The 16,108-nt window shown below is 36.2% G+C and overlaps 2 protein-coding genes and 1 long non-coding RNA gene across 4 annotated transcripts; 2 read left to right on the top strand and 1 right to left on the bottom strand.

The window, feature by feature from the left end:
* Positions 1-1,116: 1,116 nt before the first annotated feature.
* On the bottom strand, positions 1,117-1,961 carry LOC111780462 (probable calcium-binding protein CML15). The gene has a single exon (XM_023660883.1). The coding sequence runs from the start codon at positions 1,802-1,804 to the stop codon at positions 1,322-1,324; it is 483 nt and encodes a 160-aa protein (XP_023516651.1). The 5' UTR covers positions 1,805-1,961; the 3' UTR covers positions 1,117-1,321.
* Positions 1,962-2,962: 1,001 nt separating this feature from the next.
* LOC111779723 lies at positions 2,963-6,062 on the top strand. 2 transcript variants are annotated; one of them, XR_002812728.1, is made up of 2 exons: positions 2,963-4,587; positions 5,790-6,062. It is a non-coding gene; the product is annotated as an uncharacterized LOC111779723 (long non-coding RNA). The 2 variants fall into 2 exon arrangements; XR_002812727.1 differs by having other exon boundaries at positions 2,963-4,594.
* A 1,407-nt stretch (positions 6,063-7,469) lies between these two features.
* On the top strand, positions 7,470-15,981 carry LOC111780042 (probable acyl-activating enzyme 17, peroxisomal). Its single transcript, XM_023660303.1, has 15 exons — positions 7,470-7,637; positions 7,813-8,101; positions 8,795-8,924; positions 9,034-9,284; positions 9,794-9,998; positions 11,001-11,041; positions 11,137-11,262; positions 11,370-11,443; positions 12,407-12,627; positions 12,970-13,064; positions 13,152-13,368; positions 13,887-14,012; positions 14,101-14,199; positions 15,380-15,592; positions 15,682-15,981. Exons 2-15 carry the CDS (start codon positions 7,848-7,850, stop codon positions 15,790-15,792), a joined length of 2,163 nt encoding a protein of 720 aa, XP_023516071.1. The 5' UTR covers positions 7,470-7,637; positions 7,813-7,847; the 3' UTR covers positions 15,793-15,981.
* The last annotated feature ends 127 nt before the right edge of the window (positions 15,982-16,108 follow it).

The following is a 16,108-nucleotide window of genomic DNA, read 5'->3' as shown; positions in this document are numbered from 1 at the left end:
CAAGTCATGCAAATTCAATTAGTAATATAGCATTTAATATTTACCTCACCAATTTTCCTTGCATATATATATATATATATATATATATAATTGTATTTAATTTGAACTTCCAATTCTTTAATTGTAAGCTAATAAGATTAGATGAAGTTAAACAAAAAAGAATTAAAGTCTAGAAGCTATTAAACAAATTTATCAAATTTGAAGGCTCATTAGCCAGTTTTTAAATTGATAGACCAAATAATTATATTAATTAATTTTATAATTTGACATAAAAAATGTTAATATTTAATTTACTCGTGGCTAATTTGACTGGTTATATATTATTCATTTTATATTATGTGTTTTTTTTTTCATTTTTTCTACCTATAAAAATATAAAATATGGTATAAATAAAATTTTAATTATTTAATTTCAAAAATTAAAATAGACAATTATTTTCGTGAAACTAATCGAGATTAGGAACAATTGCGAGTGGGTATTTGAAAGGACTCTTTTTCTCAGTTTTTTCTTTGACGACAGCCAATAAAGTTATGAACATAAGAGATTTTGATTTGATAGTGTTTTATGAACACAACTCTCCACACAGTGGTATGATATTGTCCCTGAGCATAAACTCTTATAACTTTGTTTTCGACTTTTTTAAAAGGTCTCGTTTTGAACGTAAGGGATTTAGATTTGATAGTGTTTTATGAACACAACTCTCTATAATGGTATGATATTGTCCTTTTTGAACATACACTCTTATGATTTTGCTTTTGCTCATTCCAATGGAGAGAGTATTATCTGATTATAATCATTCTTAAGGGACTTTCATCATCCAACACCTCCTCTTGAATAAAGTAGGTAAGTCTCCCCTTAATTAAAGTTAGATTTTTTTTTTTTTTTTTTTTTTTTTTTTTTTTTTTTTTTTTTTTTTTTTTTTTTTTTTTTTNTTTTTTTTTTTTTTTTTTTTTTTTTTTTTTTTTTTTTTTTTTTTTTTTTTTTTTTTTTTTTTTTAGGAGATGTGAAACTTTCATAGTCATCAAATGAACAAAAACTAATTTTTTTTTTTTTTTTTTCAAAATCTGAAAATCTCCCTGTGAGAAAAAAACAAAAAACAAAATCAAAAGTGAAATTATAGTTTGTTGAGGATCAAAACAGATGAAAAAACCGTCGAGTCCACACAAGTTTCGATTATTAAACGCTAATTTATTCCGATTTTCTAAGATCATGGCGGCAGTGGTTGTTAATTAGATCAGGGTGGGGAAAACTTCTGATGGTTATATTACAGTTTTCACATTTCGAAGGCGTAGAAGATTAAGAAGAAACGATTCTGACCTAGTTAAGCGATTGCAAGCCCTAGAAATTCAGAGGCGGATTTAGCCATTACAGATGCAAATTCATTGAAGCTAATAACACCATCGCCATCCGTATCGGCTTCCTTCATCATCTCCGTTAGTTCTCTGTATGTCAATGGCTGTCCCATCTTCGCCATCGATCCCGCAAGTTCCGCGGCGGTTATATATCCATTGCCGTCTCGATCGAACGAACGGAAAACCTCAAGAAGTTGCGTCTGATTTACCATTACCTCCTCGTTGAAATCCGGCCTAATCGCAGTCACCAATTCGTCAAACTCTACAGAGCCATTTCCGTTCGCATCCATATTAGCGAGAAGAACATGGATTTGGTCGCCGGAGGGCTTGAGACCGAGGGATCGAAGCAACGCTGCTAGTTCAAGAATCGTGAGGCTTCCATCTGAATCCATGTCGAATCGTGCAAAAATGTCGCGCAATTGATTTAGCTGCTCAACTGCGAGTGCAGCCATATCGGATTTCACAATGTCGAAACAATGCGATTGATTGACGTACACAGAAAAATAAATTGTGCGAGGAAACAGCGGTGGTGGCGGCGACGGCGGCGGAGGAGGAGGAGGAGGAAGAACAATGGCGAGCGAAAATGGTGGTTGATTTGAATCTGAAGGAGGAAATTGGCGGTGACGATTTGGAATTTATACGTCTTAAAAATAGAAAGCGTGTGGGTCGGTGGGGTCTTGTTTTTGGTACACGGCAAAGCTTTATGATTCCCCAAACTTTTTCTTTTTTAATGTTTTTATCCACTTGCATTATTATAAACTTTTTCCCTTTTTATTAATAAATAAAAACAATTAATTAACTAATTCAATTTTTTTAATGTTTTTATCCCCACGGTAAATCTCCGTTGGATAATATTATCCATTTGGTTAATTCATTCGTTACTAAACCCAATCAATAATAGATGATAATAACTATATTTAGACTAATTTTTTAAAACGTAGGACGGTAATTTTGATTATATAGTATTGAATCGAAAAATTTACCAAAAATTTATAAGATTTCACCCGACAATATATTTAAGTATTTAGGTCAAATATGTTGAATGGCGAACTTTTATTCATGCATCTTGCTGTCTACGATAGCGAAGCCATGTGCTTCCAACACCTATGTACGATTATTTTGTCTCCCACAAACCCATTTCTTTTTGTCTTCCCAAATTAATCTCACCAATTATTTATCATTTTCCACATGGAACTTTTTTATTTATTTATTTATATTTTTTTAATTTTATATATTAATGGAATAACAATGATTTAACTTATAATAGTTAGATGATGAAAGTCATCTGCTAAAAATGATCCTGAGTTTATAATCAATGAATACTCCCTCCATTGTTCATTGGTATGAGACATTTTGGGAAGTCTTAAGCAAAGCCACGAGAGCTTGTACTCAAAGTGGACAATATTATATCATTGTGTAGAGTCGTGTTTTTATAAAAAGTATGATTTTCAAATTTTTTTTCATCTATCTCTAAAAAAATAATGAATATTAAGATTTAATGAAAGTAAATAGATGAAATTTAGGTATTTTATTGTAATTTTTAATCATAGATATAGTAAAATTTAAATGGCTAGGATCGAATAGAGAAGGTAGACCCGAATCTATAGATTTTAGCCATAAAGCGAAAGAAGGGACTGGGGGGAGTACTCTGCTACAGAATTATTGGACTGTCCGTCACTTCCGGCCTTCAAATCTGCCGTCGACTCTCGCCGGCGACCTATTTGCCGGCCATTCTCAGCCGTTGATTTTATTTTCCTTTAAGAACGACGACAAAACCGCACCACTCACTCACCTCCATTTCTTCAACCATTTATAGCCCCCGATTTCCCCTCAGATTCTTCCTTCCCCTTACGCAGCCATCTGTTTTAGTCCGCAACTTTCCGCGATTCCTCAAACTCTCTTCCGAACTTATAACTGATGGCAATGGCGATGCTTCCCATTTTTCACATATTTCTCAATCATTTTCATTCAGATGTGAAGGGGGTCTCTCTCTCTTTCGTCCTTTCTTTTTTGTATTTCTTGTTTTAGATCTGCCCAAACTTTTTGAAATTTTTTATTTCGTTTGTTGATGGTTTGGGTGTTTTTGATTTCCCCTGTTATTGGTTGTGTTTCTTTGATTCAATGGGAGGTAGAGTCAGTGGAGGCAGCGGTTCATCGACCTCTTCTTGGGATTTGTACTGATTTGTATCACAAAAACACGAACCGGTCGATAAACCTCTGCATCCAGCGCTCCCACCCTTGTTGGTTGTTCGTTTATAATTCTAGGACAACTGGGAACAGTGAACCTCTTTTGCAGTTCGTTTCTTTGACCATCTGGGACCCCTTTGTGTTTCTGTCTGCATCTTGATTAGGGGGCAAAGGCATAACACAATTTTCTTCCCATTTTGCTTTTTTCTGCTTCGTTTTGGAAGATGAGAATTTCTCTGGGAAAAAAAAATTGAAGATGATTTTGTATTGTAGTGTAGTTTTGATTGAAACTGTTCTTATTCATACTCTCTTGTAGTTATGGTATTGTTTGGTTTGGTTGCAGCTCTAAATCTTTCCCCCAACCAGATGATATTATCCGGTTACTACTTATAGGATAGGATCATAAATTCTGAGCTCCTACGGATTTAGTGGAATGCTATATTCAAACTATGTAGATGATATTACCAGTATTGATTAAGCTATCTCCTTTTGGAACTTTCCCATTCTTGGTGTTGTTTTGTTCAATATTATGATATCTCTTGGTTCTTAAACTGAAACTCAGTTTCTGTTTTCTGTCTCGATCTTTTGCTATTTCTTATGCTGTTTACCGTATTTCTCTTCTTGTTTTTCAATTCAAAGTTGCTCTTCTCTGGATAGGATAGAACTGTTCCATGTTAGCTCATTGGATGCTAATGGTGTTTATGCTGATGCCTTGTTGTGCAGACTCTGATCATGTCTTTTCCTTTCCATTTGGACTTGTATGAGATTATGGTGCAAGAATTCTAACATGGTTGTGGGAATTGTTCTATAATTGATGTATCATAGATCTGAGCATTAAAAGGTCTTGATGTGACAAATCCCTTGATTGGTTACTTGTTTCCACTGATTATGGATTTGGAAACTACTCTGCCAGATTCCTATGAATTTGATGCTTTCCCATGATGTATGAGATCCCATATGAGCGGGAGAGTGAAACGAAGGGTGTAAAAGACGTTTTAAAACCATGATGATGATGAAGATACGTAGCAGGCCAAAGCGGACAATATCGGTTAGCGGTGGGGCTTGGACTATTGCAAATAGTATTAGAGCCAGACATTGGGCANTGGCCCTCAAGGGGGTGGATTTGTGAGATCTGAGATCCCACACTGGCCCTCAAGGGGGTGGATTTGTGAGATCTGAGATCCCACACTGGCCCTCAAGGGGGTGGATTTGTGAGATCTGAGATCCCACACTGGCCCTCAAGGGGGTGGATTTGTGAGATCTGAGATCCCACACTGGCCCTCAAGGGGGTGGATTTGTGAGATCTGAGATCCCACACTGGCCCTCAAGGGGGTGGATTTGTGAGATCTGAGATCCCACACTGGCCCTCAAGGGGGTGGATTTGTGAGATCTGAGATCCCACACTGGCCCTCAAGGGGGTGGATTTGTGAGATCTGAGATCCCACACTGGCCCTCAAGGGGGTGGATTTGTGAGATCTGAGATCCCACACTGGCCCTCAAGGGGGTGGATTTGTGAGATCTGAGATCCCACACTGGCCCTCAAGGGGGTGGATTTGTGAGATCTGAGATCCCACACTGGCCCTCAAGGGGGTGGATTTGTGAGATCTGAGATCCCACACTGGCCCTCAAGGGGGTGGATTTGTGAGATCTGAGATCCCACGTTGGCCCTCAAGGGGGTGGATCGTGAGATCCCACGCTGGCCCTCAAGGGGGTGGATCGTGAGATCCCACGCTGGCCCTCAAGGGGGTGGATCGTGAGATCCCACGCTGGCCCTCAAGGGGGTGGATCGTGAGATCCCACGCTGGCCCTCAAGGGGGTGGATCGTGAGATCCCACGCTGGCCCTCAAGGGGGTGGATCGTGAGATCCCACGCTGGCCCTCAAGGGGGTGGATCGTGAGATCCCACGCTGGCCCTCAAGGGGGTGGATCGTGAGATCCCACGCTGGCCCTCAAGGGGGTGGATCGTGAGATCCCACGCTGGCCCTCAAGGGGGTGGATCGTGAGATCCCACGCTGGCCCTCAAGGGGGTGGATCGTGAGATCCCACGCTGGCCCTCAAGGGGGTGGAGATAAGGGTGTGAAAACCTCTTTCTAAAAGTGGACGTTGGACTTGTATTGAGACCGCCAACATCAGACCATGTGTTAGCTTGTTCTGGTTGTCATTTTTGTAACCTTTTTATGGCGGCATTGGAAGAAGCCATGTCTTTTTCTTCATAGGTGGTATAGTTCTTGTGCTCATTGTTGCATTTCAGTTTAGGGAAAAGGGGCCAACTTTAATGAAAGAATCTAAGGGATGGCATGCAATACCAGTTCAACCTTCATTGCCGTGTTGAAAGCAACAGTTCTGAAAGCGCCAAGCTGCCAAGGCAGGCCCAGTGGATGAGGTATCAGATTCCTTCCTTTAAAAACTCGTGTTTGTAAATGAAATGAACTCTCATCATTCTGGTGAAGCTTCTCACAGCTACCTTCATAAATCTCATCAACACTATATTCTGATATGTTAATCCACCTTTTTTTTTTCTGTATTCTTATCTCTGGGATTACTCAAACCCTCTTGCCTACCCTTACACTATTAACATGAAAATTTAATACTATTTTGTTTTTTTTATTTAAAAATTTGATATTAGACGTTGGAGATTGAGCTACCCTAATGTAACTCGGATAACCCGAATTTTATCTATTTTATTATGTTCGGATTTCATGGAACAATCAAAATTTCTCGAAGAATATGTGATGGTAAAAAATATATGGGATAAAGTATGTATTTTACTATATATCTTTTTTTTAAAAAAAATTGGCCTTATAAGACCATAAAATACCAAAAAGGGAAAAAAAATTCACTAATTTATAAGGTGAAAAACCATTTGTAAAAAAAGTTCTTATGGCTAATATAAATAGACTAATATTTCGACAAGACCCTCTCCAACTCCAAACAAACATTTTAATGTTATTTTTAAAAATTCATAAATATTTTTTAAATGTGATATTAATGAGTATTTATTTATTTAAAGGTTGTTTAAAGTTTTTAAATGTTAATTAAGTGTTAAAAAAAAAGTATTTTAAAATATTTTTAAAAGTTAATTTAGATATATTTAAAGGTGTGTCATTGGTATATGATATGTATAGTATGTAGGTGCGTCGTCATTAGTATATGATATGTTGGTGCATCGTCATTAGTATACGGTATGTTGGTGCGTTAGGTGCATTGTTAGAAGAAATTTAATTAAGATATTGTATTTCGTATGGGTTGGAATTTCTTACATTTTTATTAAGTTTACAAAAAGCATTTTTCATTAGTGAAAAAGCTGTTTACAATGACACACTAATTAAAAATAGAAAGAGATAAACACAATTAAAGTTTATTATAACTTAATAGGTTCAAATTGTATCGGATTTTATTTTAAAACTCATTAAAATTTAATTTTTAATTAGTCATATTAAAAATTATAAATTTATAAAAAAAGAAAAAAGCAATATTCCTTAAATATTATTTAAATTGAGTTCCTTTTTAGGTAGGTTATGAGAATATATATATATAATATTAAAATTAGTCATATTAAAAAGTACACGACATATAAATTAGGCATATTCGTTATAATAAGTATATTATGAACATCTTGAATTTTAGATTTTGTGAGTTTATTCCACAATCAATCTTAATAATTAGGGTAAAAAAAAGTTATTTTCATAAAATTAAATAAAATTTTAATGTAAATTATTCTAAATGGATATATTTATAAATCGTGTAGAATTATGATAAATTAGTAATAAAATTAAAAAAATAATAATTATATAATTGATTAGAATGTTTAATTAATTATAGTCGATTATTATTACTGACAGTTTTAATTTGAATCAGTCTAAAATTATGATAAATTAATAAATGTTTAAAGGATTCATTTACAGCTACAAAATTAATAAGATAAGATCGTAAGATAGGATTTAGCGGGCTCCAAAGAGAAAATTGAATTCAATTTTTTTGATTCGATTGGCTTACCTAACGAAACGAACCAGCCATCTGTCGATCATCCCTTTGATTAAAGAACTCATGCCAATCGAATCGTAATCAGTACTCCAAAATTCCAAATTTCTGGCTAAGGGTAATTTTCATTGTCGATTGTTGNTTTTTTTTTTTTTTTTTTTTTTTTTTTTTTTTTTTTTTTTTTTTTTTTTTTTTTTTGAGTTTCAGGAAATTTAGATGGTCCATTTGGTTGAAAAATTATGCCAATCTTCTTCTTCACGACCAGCTAGTTTTACTTGATTTCTCTTTAGCAGTTAGCTCTCTGTATCTCTGGGAGTGAAAATCACTGATGGATTACAAAGCTCTGGACTCCATTACTGTGGTTGATATAGAAGCTCTGGGAATTGGTTCTGAAGTTGCCGAGAAACTCCATGGACGTCTTGGCGAAATCATTCGTAGCTACGGGAATGGCACTCCCCAGACTTGGCACCATATCTCCAAGCGACTCCTTAGCCCCGACCTTCCTTTCTCCTTCCATCAGATGATGTATTACGGTTGTTACAAAAGCTTTGGTCCTGATCCGCCTGCTTGGATTCCTGAACCGTGAGTTTCACTCAAAACTTACCTATGTGTTGATTGCTCTATCAGTTGGGTTTTTTCATCATGTAGTATTGTTTTGAGACGTGTAATCATTTATATTTTGTATTTGGAACTTTGTAAGTGAGAGTGTGAGAGTGTTAGAGATACACTTGTAAATCTATAATTATAGTAATTAGTTACCACCGGATGATGTAGGAGAATTTCTTATCTCCAAACCATGTAAATTTTTGTGTCTTTTGTTCGTAGATGTGTGAGTGCGATCGATCTTGTTTATGCTTCCGTTACTGGGATTTGTGTACAACAGTTTCAAATGGTTAGTTTAGCGTATGGATAGTCTAATATCGAATTAAGAGGTGTAACTCGAAAACGATGTTTATTTTTGGTACTGATACAAATTATAGTTTTCTCACATCGAGAAGGTTTCCGAGAAGCTTCCTTCCACATGGCTTTACTATTGAGTATATACTCTTTTACTACTTCCACGATATTGCATCATCTAATTCAATCAAATATCATTGTATCAGCATCTGAACTCTGTTTTGGGGGGTAATCAAATACTGGCTTGCTTTTTTGAATGCACAAACGTTGTAGTGGTAATAATATTGTGTGGGATGTTAAGATCCCTGCAAAAAAATTCTATTCAGGTTATTCGTATAGAATGTTGTGAAACCTCATTTGATGCACCTTCAAAATTAGGGAGAATGCTGTTTTCACAAACGTTGGCAAGCTATTAGAGAGGCGAGGAAAAAAGTTTCTGGGGTCGAGTTATAGAGACCCCTTATCAAGCTTCTCCTCTTTCCAGGAGTTTTCAGTTTCAAGCCCCGAGGTATTGGCAGTATTGATATCAATTGTGTAATCCATCTTTGATTCTTGAAATACTTCGATTGAAGTTGTAGTTCAGAAGATGCAACATTTTCCTGTCTTCTGTCTGCCAGGTCTATTGGAGTACAGTGCTAGATGAGATGAAAATAACATTTTCTAAGCCTCCTAACTGTATCTTGCAAAGGCAGTTTTCAAGTCCGGGTGGCCAATGGCTTCCTGGAGCAGTGTTTAATCCAGCCAAAGATTGCTTATCTTTAAATGAGAACAGAAGTTTGGATGATGTAGCAATCATTTGGCGTGATGAAGGATGTGATGATCTGCCTCTGAAGAGATTGACACTTGGAGAATTGCGCGCAGAGGTTTGGTATATTACTATCTACCTCATTAGCTCTTATTTTTAATGATAACAGGCTAGTAGATTCCTTATCAGAGTTTTTCGAATTATTGAATATCAGCAAGGTGACGGCTTATATTTTACAGTACATATTTAAGCGCATCCTGTATCTTCGCATGACCTCCCCATTCCCCTCGCTGAAGAATTTCATGAGTCATAACCTTCATTTCAACTCATCCCTAATTTTTTTTTTTACTATTTCCTTAAATTCTAAGCTTGTTGCCTTTCTTATGACCATATAAGTGAAACATTTATGATTTGTACATTTGGTGATGGTGGGAATTGAGAGACGCGAACAGAATAGATTTAGTGGTAAGAATTTTTCATGCTAATATGTTCTGCGCTGGGGAGATATTGACATTTGTTTCTGTGGTTTAATAGTGATTTTTAAGTGATGTTTGGCTCATATACTGATATACTAGCACATCATTAAATATCCTTTTGTGTAAAATAGATTCTGTCGGGATTAAAATTTGTAGGTTAGTTGCACATGCTCTCAACTCAATGGGGCTTGAGAAAGGAACTGCAATAGCAATTGACATGCCAATGAATGTAAATGCCGTGGTCATCTATCTTGCTATAGTTCTGGCTGGACTCGTGGTTGTCTCCATAGCTGATAGTTTTGCAGCACGTGAAATATCCACAAGACTTGATATATCAAAAGCAAAAGCTATTTTTACTCAGGTAAGTACGACTCTCCTTTTGAAAAAAGATGCAGCAGGTTTTGAAATGGTTTATTGTCTCTCTTGTTGAATGTGAAAAGTTTAAGCTGGTTGCAATTTTCAATGGCTTTATTTTATGAGTTTTGTTCAATTGATTTCAACAGTACATGTGTAGCTCGCTGTAAATCAATCTCACATGTTAGCTAACTCAACAAAGAGATTCTTTGTATGAGACATGGGATCCACAGATCTATAACTGGAACTGTATGACTTGTGTCTAGGGTATTGGAGAATCCCGCAACGACGAAAGGGTGCTCCATGTGAGATTACCTGTTGTTGTGATACCTCTAATCTTAGTCCCCAAGTAAAAGTCCAGTTACTAAATTATTGCCTCTATAGATTTTTCTTGTGTCTTTGCTTTTAAAAACTGCCGGAGCTTCCCTACTTCACACGTCCTTGAATTTAGAGTGTATATTATGTATAGTGAGTAATGGTTAGTCCGATTCTTCATAAAACAGAGGCTTTAATTTGTGCTTGAGATGTGATCTTAAAATAATATTGGTTACCTCTTCCCTGGGCCAGCAATCAATCTTTACGATGTGTCAATTGTAAAGTGCTTGTTTCCCGAACTGTTGTGACTCAATGCTGTGATAAACTTACCATGCTGTGTATATTTATTTTCCTCCTCCAAGGTTATCAACTCTGCCTACATAGTTCTATGATTATTTTTTCTATTGGTTCCTTCTAGCAGTCAGTCGAATTATATTTCAGTCGATCAAAGAATCATTTTAACATATATGTTATTTATGTAGTTATCATCCAATACTCGGTTTTATATTCCTTTATCCATTTTTTCAGTTAAAACTGTTCAAGAGTATTAGTAGGGAATATATTGGGAATTTTAGTTCATTATTGTAATTACTTGGTGAGCTGATCAGAAGGGTGGGGTATTATATTCTATAGAGTTGCATTGTTTCTTTCTTATAATCGGGATTCTAATAAAAACCTTCTTACCTTCACTCAGGATCTTATTATTCGTGGGGATAAAAGTATACCCTTGTATAGGTGAGGTTACATTTTCTTATTCATGGGGTTGAGAACCTGGTCTTTTTGCCTTCCCCTTACACTGAAATGTGCATGTTATTGTTTCAACATTGCAGTCGAGTTGTAGATGCTCAGTCACCTCTGGCAATCGTAATTCCAACCAATAGCACAGGTTTTAGCATGAAACTACGAGATGGTGATATATCTTGGCATGCCTTTCTGGACAGAGTCAAAGATTTGAAGTATGCTTTATTCTATGTATCTAAGTTCAATAGATGCTAGGTTTGATGTTGGGTATTGTTAAAATCTTGCCGTTGCATATTAAATTTTTTAAATATGATTATTGCAGAGGAGTGGAATTTGCTGCTGTGGAACAATCAGCGGAATCATTTACAAATATTCTTTTTTCATCTGGAACAACAGGTTAATTCAATATTCGGACTTTAGGCTTGCAACTCTCAGTTCTTTATTTATCTGCTATATCCAAAATTGTTACAACCATGTTCTCTTTGTCTTAGGTAGGAGTGAGCCGCCAACGACATTAAATGTCCTAGAAGTTCTTTTTTTATGTGAAGTATTATACATTCAGGGGATCGTTCCTTGAGATTAATTGAGCTATATACAAACAAATTTAGACACTCATTACTAATTACGAAGAGAAAAATAACACAGTCCACTATACCTCTATCCATAAGCGTCTTTGTTCTTCTACACTGTCAAGAAATTCATCTCAATTACAAGTGTCCATAGGATATCTCTTGCGTTAGAAGGAATTCCAAATCTATAAAGATAGTTCACAACTGCTCAATCTTTTTGTTCTATCAGAGAGGAGCTCTAGCCGGTTTTGTGAGATACAGATGCATTGTGAAAAAAAGAAGAAGAAGCTATTTTCTGCCTTTTTTCCCCCTTTCATGAGACATGGACAATCTAACTTGCTCATTCAAGTCACCTCGACAAACATAATTTTCTTTTCTTGTTTTGTAGACTGGCAGACTTCAATAATGAATTTTGACTTACAAAGTAGGTTGAACTTTGAAAATAATGGAGCTGATATCAATGAAACCTTTTTGAATGACGTTACCACTTGAACAGGATTACTTAGCTCTTGAGAGCTTAAATTATACAAACTGTTCCCAGCACAACTTTCCAGCAGCCTGACAAACGGAATCTTCCCTTCACCTAGAGTGTACCTCATAAGGGATAGATTTGGTGTTAGCTGTACTCTGATAAACTTAGTGAGAAGAAAGGGAATCTCATACTTGAGACAAAATCGATGCCATAATAAAATGAGTTTCTAAATTATTATCTTATAACACTAGGATGCACCACTAACAACCATAGTTCTCATGCTTCTAGGCTTAATAATTGTGTTTGTTTGTTGGTCAGGGGAACCAAAAGCAATTCCATGGACCCTTGTAACGCCTTTGAAAGCTGCAGCCGATGCTTGGTGCCACATGGACATTCATAAAGGTGATGTTGTTGCTTGGCCCACTAATCTTGGATGGATGATGGGTCCATGGCTAGTTTATGCTTCATTATTAAACAGGGCTTCCATGGCATTATACAATGGATCCCCACTTAGTTCTGGATTTGCTAAGTTTGTACAGGTAAACCTCTTTCCGAACTCTGAACTTAATACACAAGTTTATTTTGTGAAGCAACTAGTTTAAACCTTTAATAGTAGTTTGAATTATTAAATATATCAGGTGGTAATGTTTTTTTAATAGAAAAAATCACTTGGTAGTGAGAAAAATAATGGATATTATTCAAAAGTTTCTTAAATTTGGATAAATGTAGATGTAGCTAATTTGCTCCATGTTTCAGAGCCATATTTCTCTCTAATTGCGTCATCTTGGCCATCCATACCTTTAATCTAGTCATTTGGAGTTCGGTTTTTTTGTGATATCTTTTTTTGTAATTCACGGTCTCGCAATCTCTTTCCTCTGTAGGATGCTAAAACAACAATGCTTGGGGTGATTCCAAGTATTGTCCGTTCATGGAAAAGTACAAACTGCACATCAGGTTATGATTGGTCTTCTATCCGGTGAGCTTAAGAATTATACTTTCAATCTGTTTATCTTGTCAAATAGAATCCTTATCTATAAAATGGTCATTCTGTTGCAACTTCAAGTTGTTTTGCCTCCACCGGAGAAGCATCTAGCGTAGATGAATACCTATGGCTAATGGGAAGAGCTTGCTATAAGCCTGTCATCGAATACTGTGGTGGGACAGAGATTGGTGGTGCATTTGTAACAGGGTCACTGTTGCAGGCTCAGGCATTGGCTGCTTTTAGCACACCAGCTATGGGGTGCAGTCTCTTTATTCTTGGCGACGATGATTCTCCTATTGTAAGAATTTATCAACTCTTCATTTGTAGCGTAGGCTGATTAGTGTCAATGGCATGGCGTGGGAGAGAGTCTGCATATGTTAAAAAATGGAAAGGAAAAAATTCAAAATTTACCCATAAACTTATTAGCCATTAAATTAGTTTGTGAAAACTCACAAAATTTAATTAAAATGTACCTCCTATATCGTTTTCTTTGAAATTCTATCAATTTGGTATCTTACATAATTCATCGAAGGTATATAAGAATACTTTTTTTTAATGAATTTTCAAACGAAAACTTATGAGAGATAAGAAATTGAAACACATTTTCTAGATTAATATTAAGATTGCAAAACTTATCGAAGTGTGGAGGTGAATTTGATGGAACTGAAATATACCCTTAATTATAAAGCTTCTAGAGTTTCTTTGCTAGTTCTCTCGATTTCCATGCATCAAACTGAAGGGTCTGTAATCTGTATGTAAAAAATTGTTACTTGGGTTTTAAATGCTACATTTTCCTTCGTCTTCTTCCCTGTGTAGCCACAGAATATGCCAGGAATTGGTGAATTGGCACTCGGACCTTACATGTTTGGAGCTTCAAGCAGTCTCTTGAATGCTGACCATTATGATATCTATTTTAAGGGAATGCCCCGTTGGAATGGAATGGTTGGCCACTTTTCTCTGATGTACCTCCCTGCTTGAGAAATGCATTTTGCACTTCAATGTTACCATTACCTCGTAACTCTCTTAACAGGTACTGAGGAGGCATGGAGATTTGTTTGAGCGTTCTCCTCGAGGATATTATCGGGCACATGGTCGTGCAGATGATACAATGAATCTTGGAGGCATAAAGGTAAACTTTTTTCAGATTCTCGTGGTGAAAATAAATCTTTCTATTCTCTTTTTTTGCCGAGGCTCAATGCTAACAGCTATGGTCATGACATGGGCAAAAGGAACTTTGACATTGCGTTGGTAAAATAGCCTCTAAAGGGATGGAGTCAGAGAGAATTTCGGTTCTGTTTGTTTAGTTGTTGCAGGAAGCTTAATCTAATGCCTGCTTCCAGAACTAAATGTTTTAATATGTGAATAGAATATACAGGGCTGGTGTTAGGGCTGATGTTAGGAATCACGGACCTCCGTAATGATATGATATTGTCCACTTTGAGCATAAGCTCTCATGGCTTTGTTTTGGTTTCCCCAAAAGGTCTCATATCAATGGAGTTAGTCTTTCTTACCTATAAACCCATGATCTTCTTCTTAATTAGCCAACTTGGACTACTCCTTTCCCAACAATCCTCCCCTCCAACAAAGTACACTATAGAGCTTCCCCTGAAGCCTATGGAGCCCTCAGACAACCTCCCCTTAATCGAGTCTCGACACCTTCTTTGGTGCCCTCGAACAAAGTACACCATTTGTTCGACATTGGAGTCACCTTTGAATACATGCCTCCTCTTAATCGAGGCTCAACTCCTTCTTTGGAGCTCTCAAACAAAAATACACCCTTTGTCTGACACTTGAGTCACCTTTGACTACATCTTCGAGGCTCACAATTATTTTGTTCGACACTTGAGGATTCTATTGGCATGACTAAGTTAAGGGTATGACTCTGATATCATGTTAGGAATCATAGACTTGTTAGAAACCACGACCCTCAACAATGGTATGATATTGTCCACTTTGAGCATAAGCACTCGTGACTTTGCTTTTGGTTTCCTAAAAAACCTTATTTCAATGGAGATAGTATTCCTTTATAAAGGTGTGATTTCTCACATAACTTGCTCAAGCTGGTTCTGTTTGACTGTCTGAACCTGATTGTCTGAACAAAAGGTAAAATCTTCACAAATTTTGTGAGGTTCGAAGAAAGGAAATCTAGCATACTGATCAACATAATCTTTTGAATGTCACGTTTAAACATCCAAAAATACTAGTGCTGTTCATTCAGTGTTACTGTCTTTTGTACTCACCTCAAGCTGATTCAAGATCTCAACCAAAACATATTTAGTTCCATAACACGATTTATCCTTCTCATGCAGGTAAGTTCAGTCGAGATCGAACGCATCTGCAATATAGTCAACACCAGCATTCTTGAAACAGCAGCCATTGGGGTACCGCCACAGGGCGGTGGCCCAGAACGGTTGGTGATTGCAGTTGTATTCAGGAATCCAGATGAAACTAAGCCAGATTTGGATAAGTTAAAGCAGTCTTTCAACTCAGCTCTGCAGAAGAACCTCAATCCATTGTTCAGGGTAGGATTTTTGCCAACCTTATTTTATATGATACCACTAAAAAGCAAACAGTTTTAATGAGTTTAGTTCATATTATGGGACGTTCACAGGTTCACCGTGTGGTTCCTTACCCTTCACTTCCAAGGACTGCATCAAATAAGGTTATGAGAAGGATATTGAGGCAGCAGCAGCTTACACTTGAACACAAAACCAAGCTCTGAATTATAGACATCTTAGAAGAACCCTACAAAGATCAGACGCTATTTCGAGCCTCCACTATGATAAACTGAGCTACCTAATAAATAATGTTTGGAAGAAAGAAGAAGAAAAAGAAAAAACTTGTCCTACACTGAGAACGCCTTTGAGATTTGAAAGACGTCATTTCTTCGTTATTAACTGTCTTTTATCTACTAAATTATGTTCAGATTGACTATAACGAAATTTGTTAATATATTATAAAGCGAACAAATTTAAAATATCTAAAATGGAAGTATTTTTTTAAAAACAAACAAATAAATAATTGTATAATTAAAACTA

This window comes from Cucurbita pepo, chromosome LG18, assembly GCF_002806865.2.
Source record: "Cucurbita pepo subsp. pepo cultivar mu-cu-16 chromosome LG18, ASM280686v2, whole genome shotgun sequence".
Taxonomy (NCBI): Eukaryota; Viridiplantae; Streptophyta; class Magnoliopsida; order Cucurbitales; family Cucurbitaceae; genus Cucurbita; species Cucurbita pepo.
This window is presented reverse-complemented; position numbering and strand designations above follow the sequence as displayed.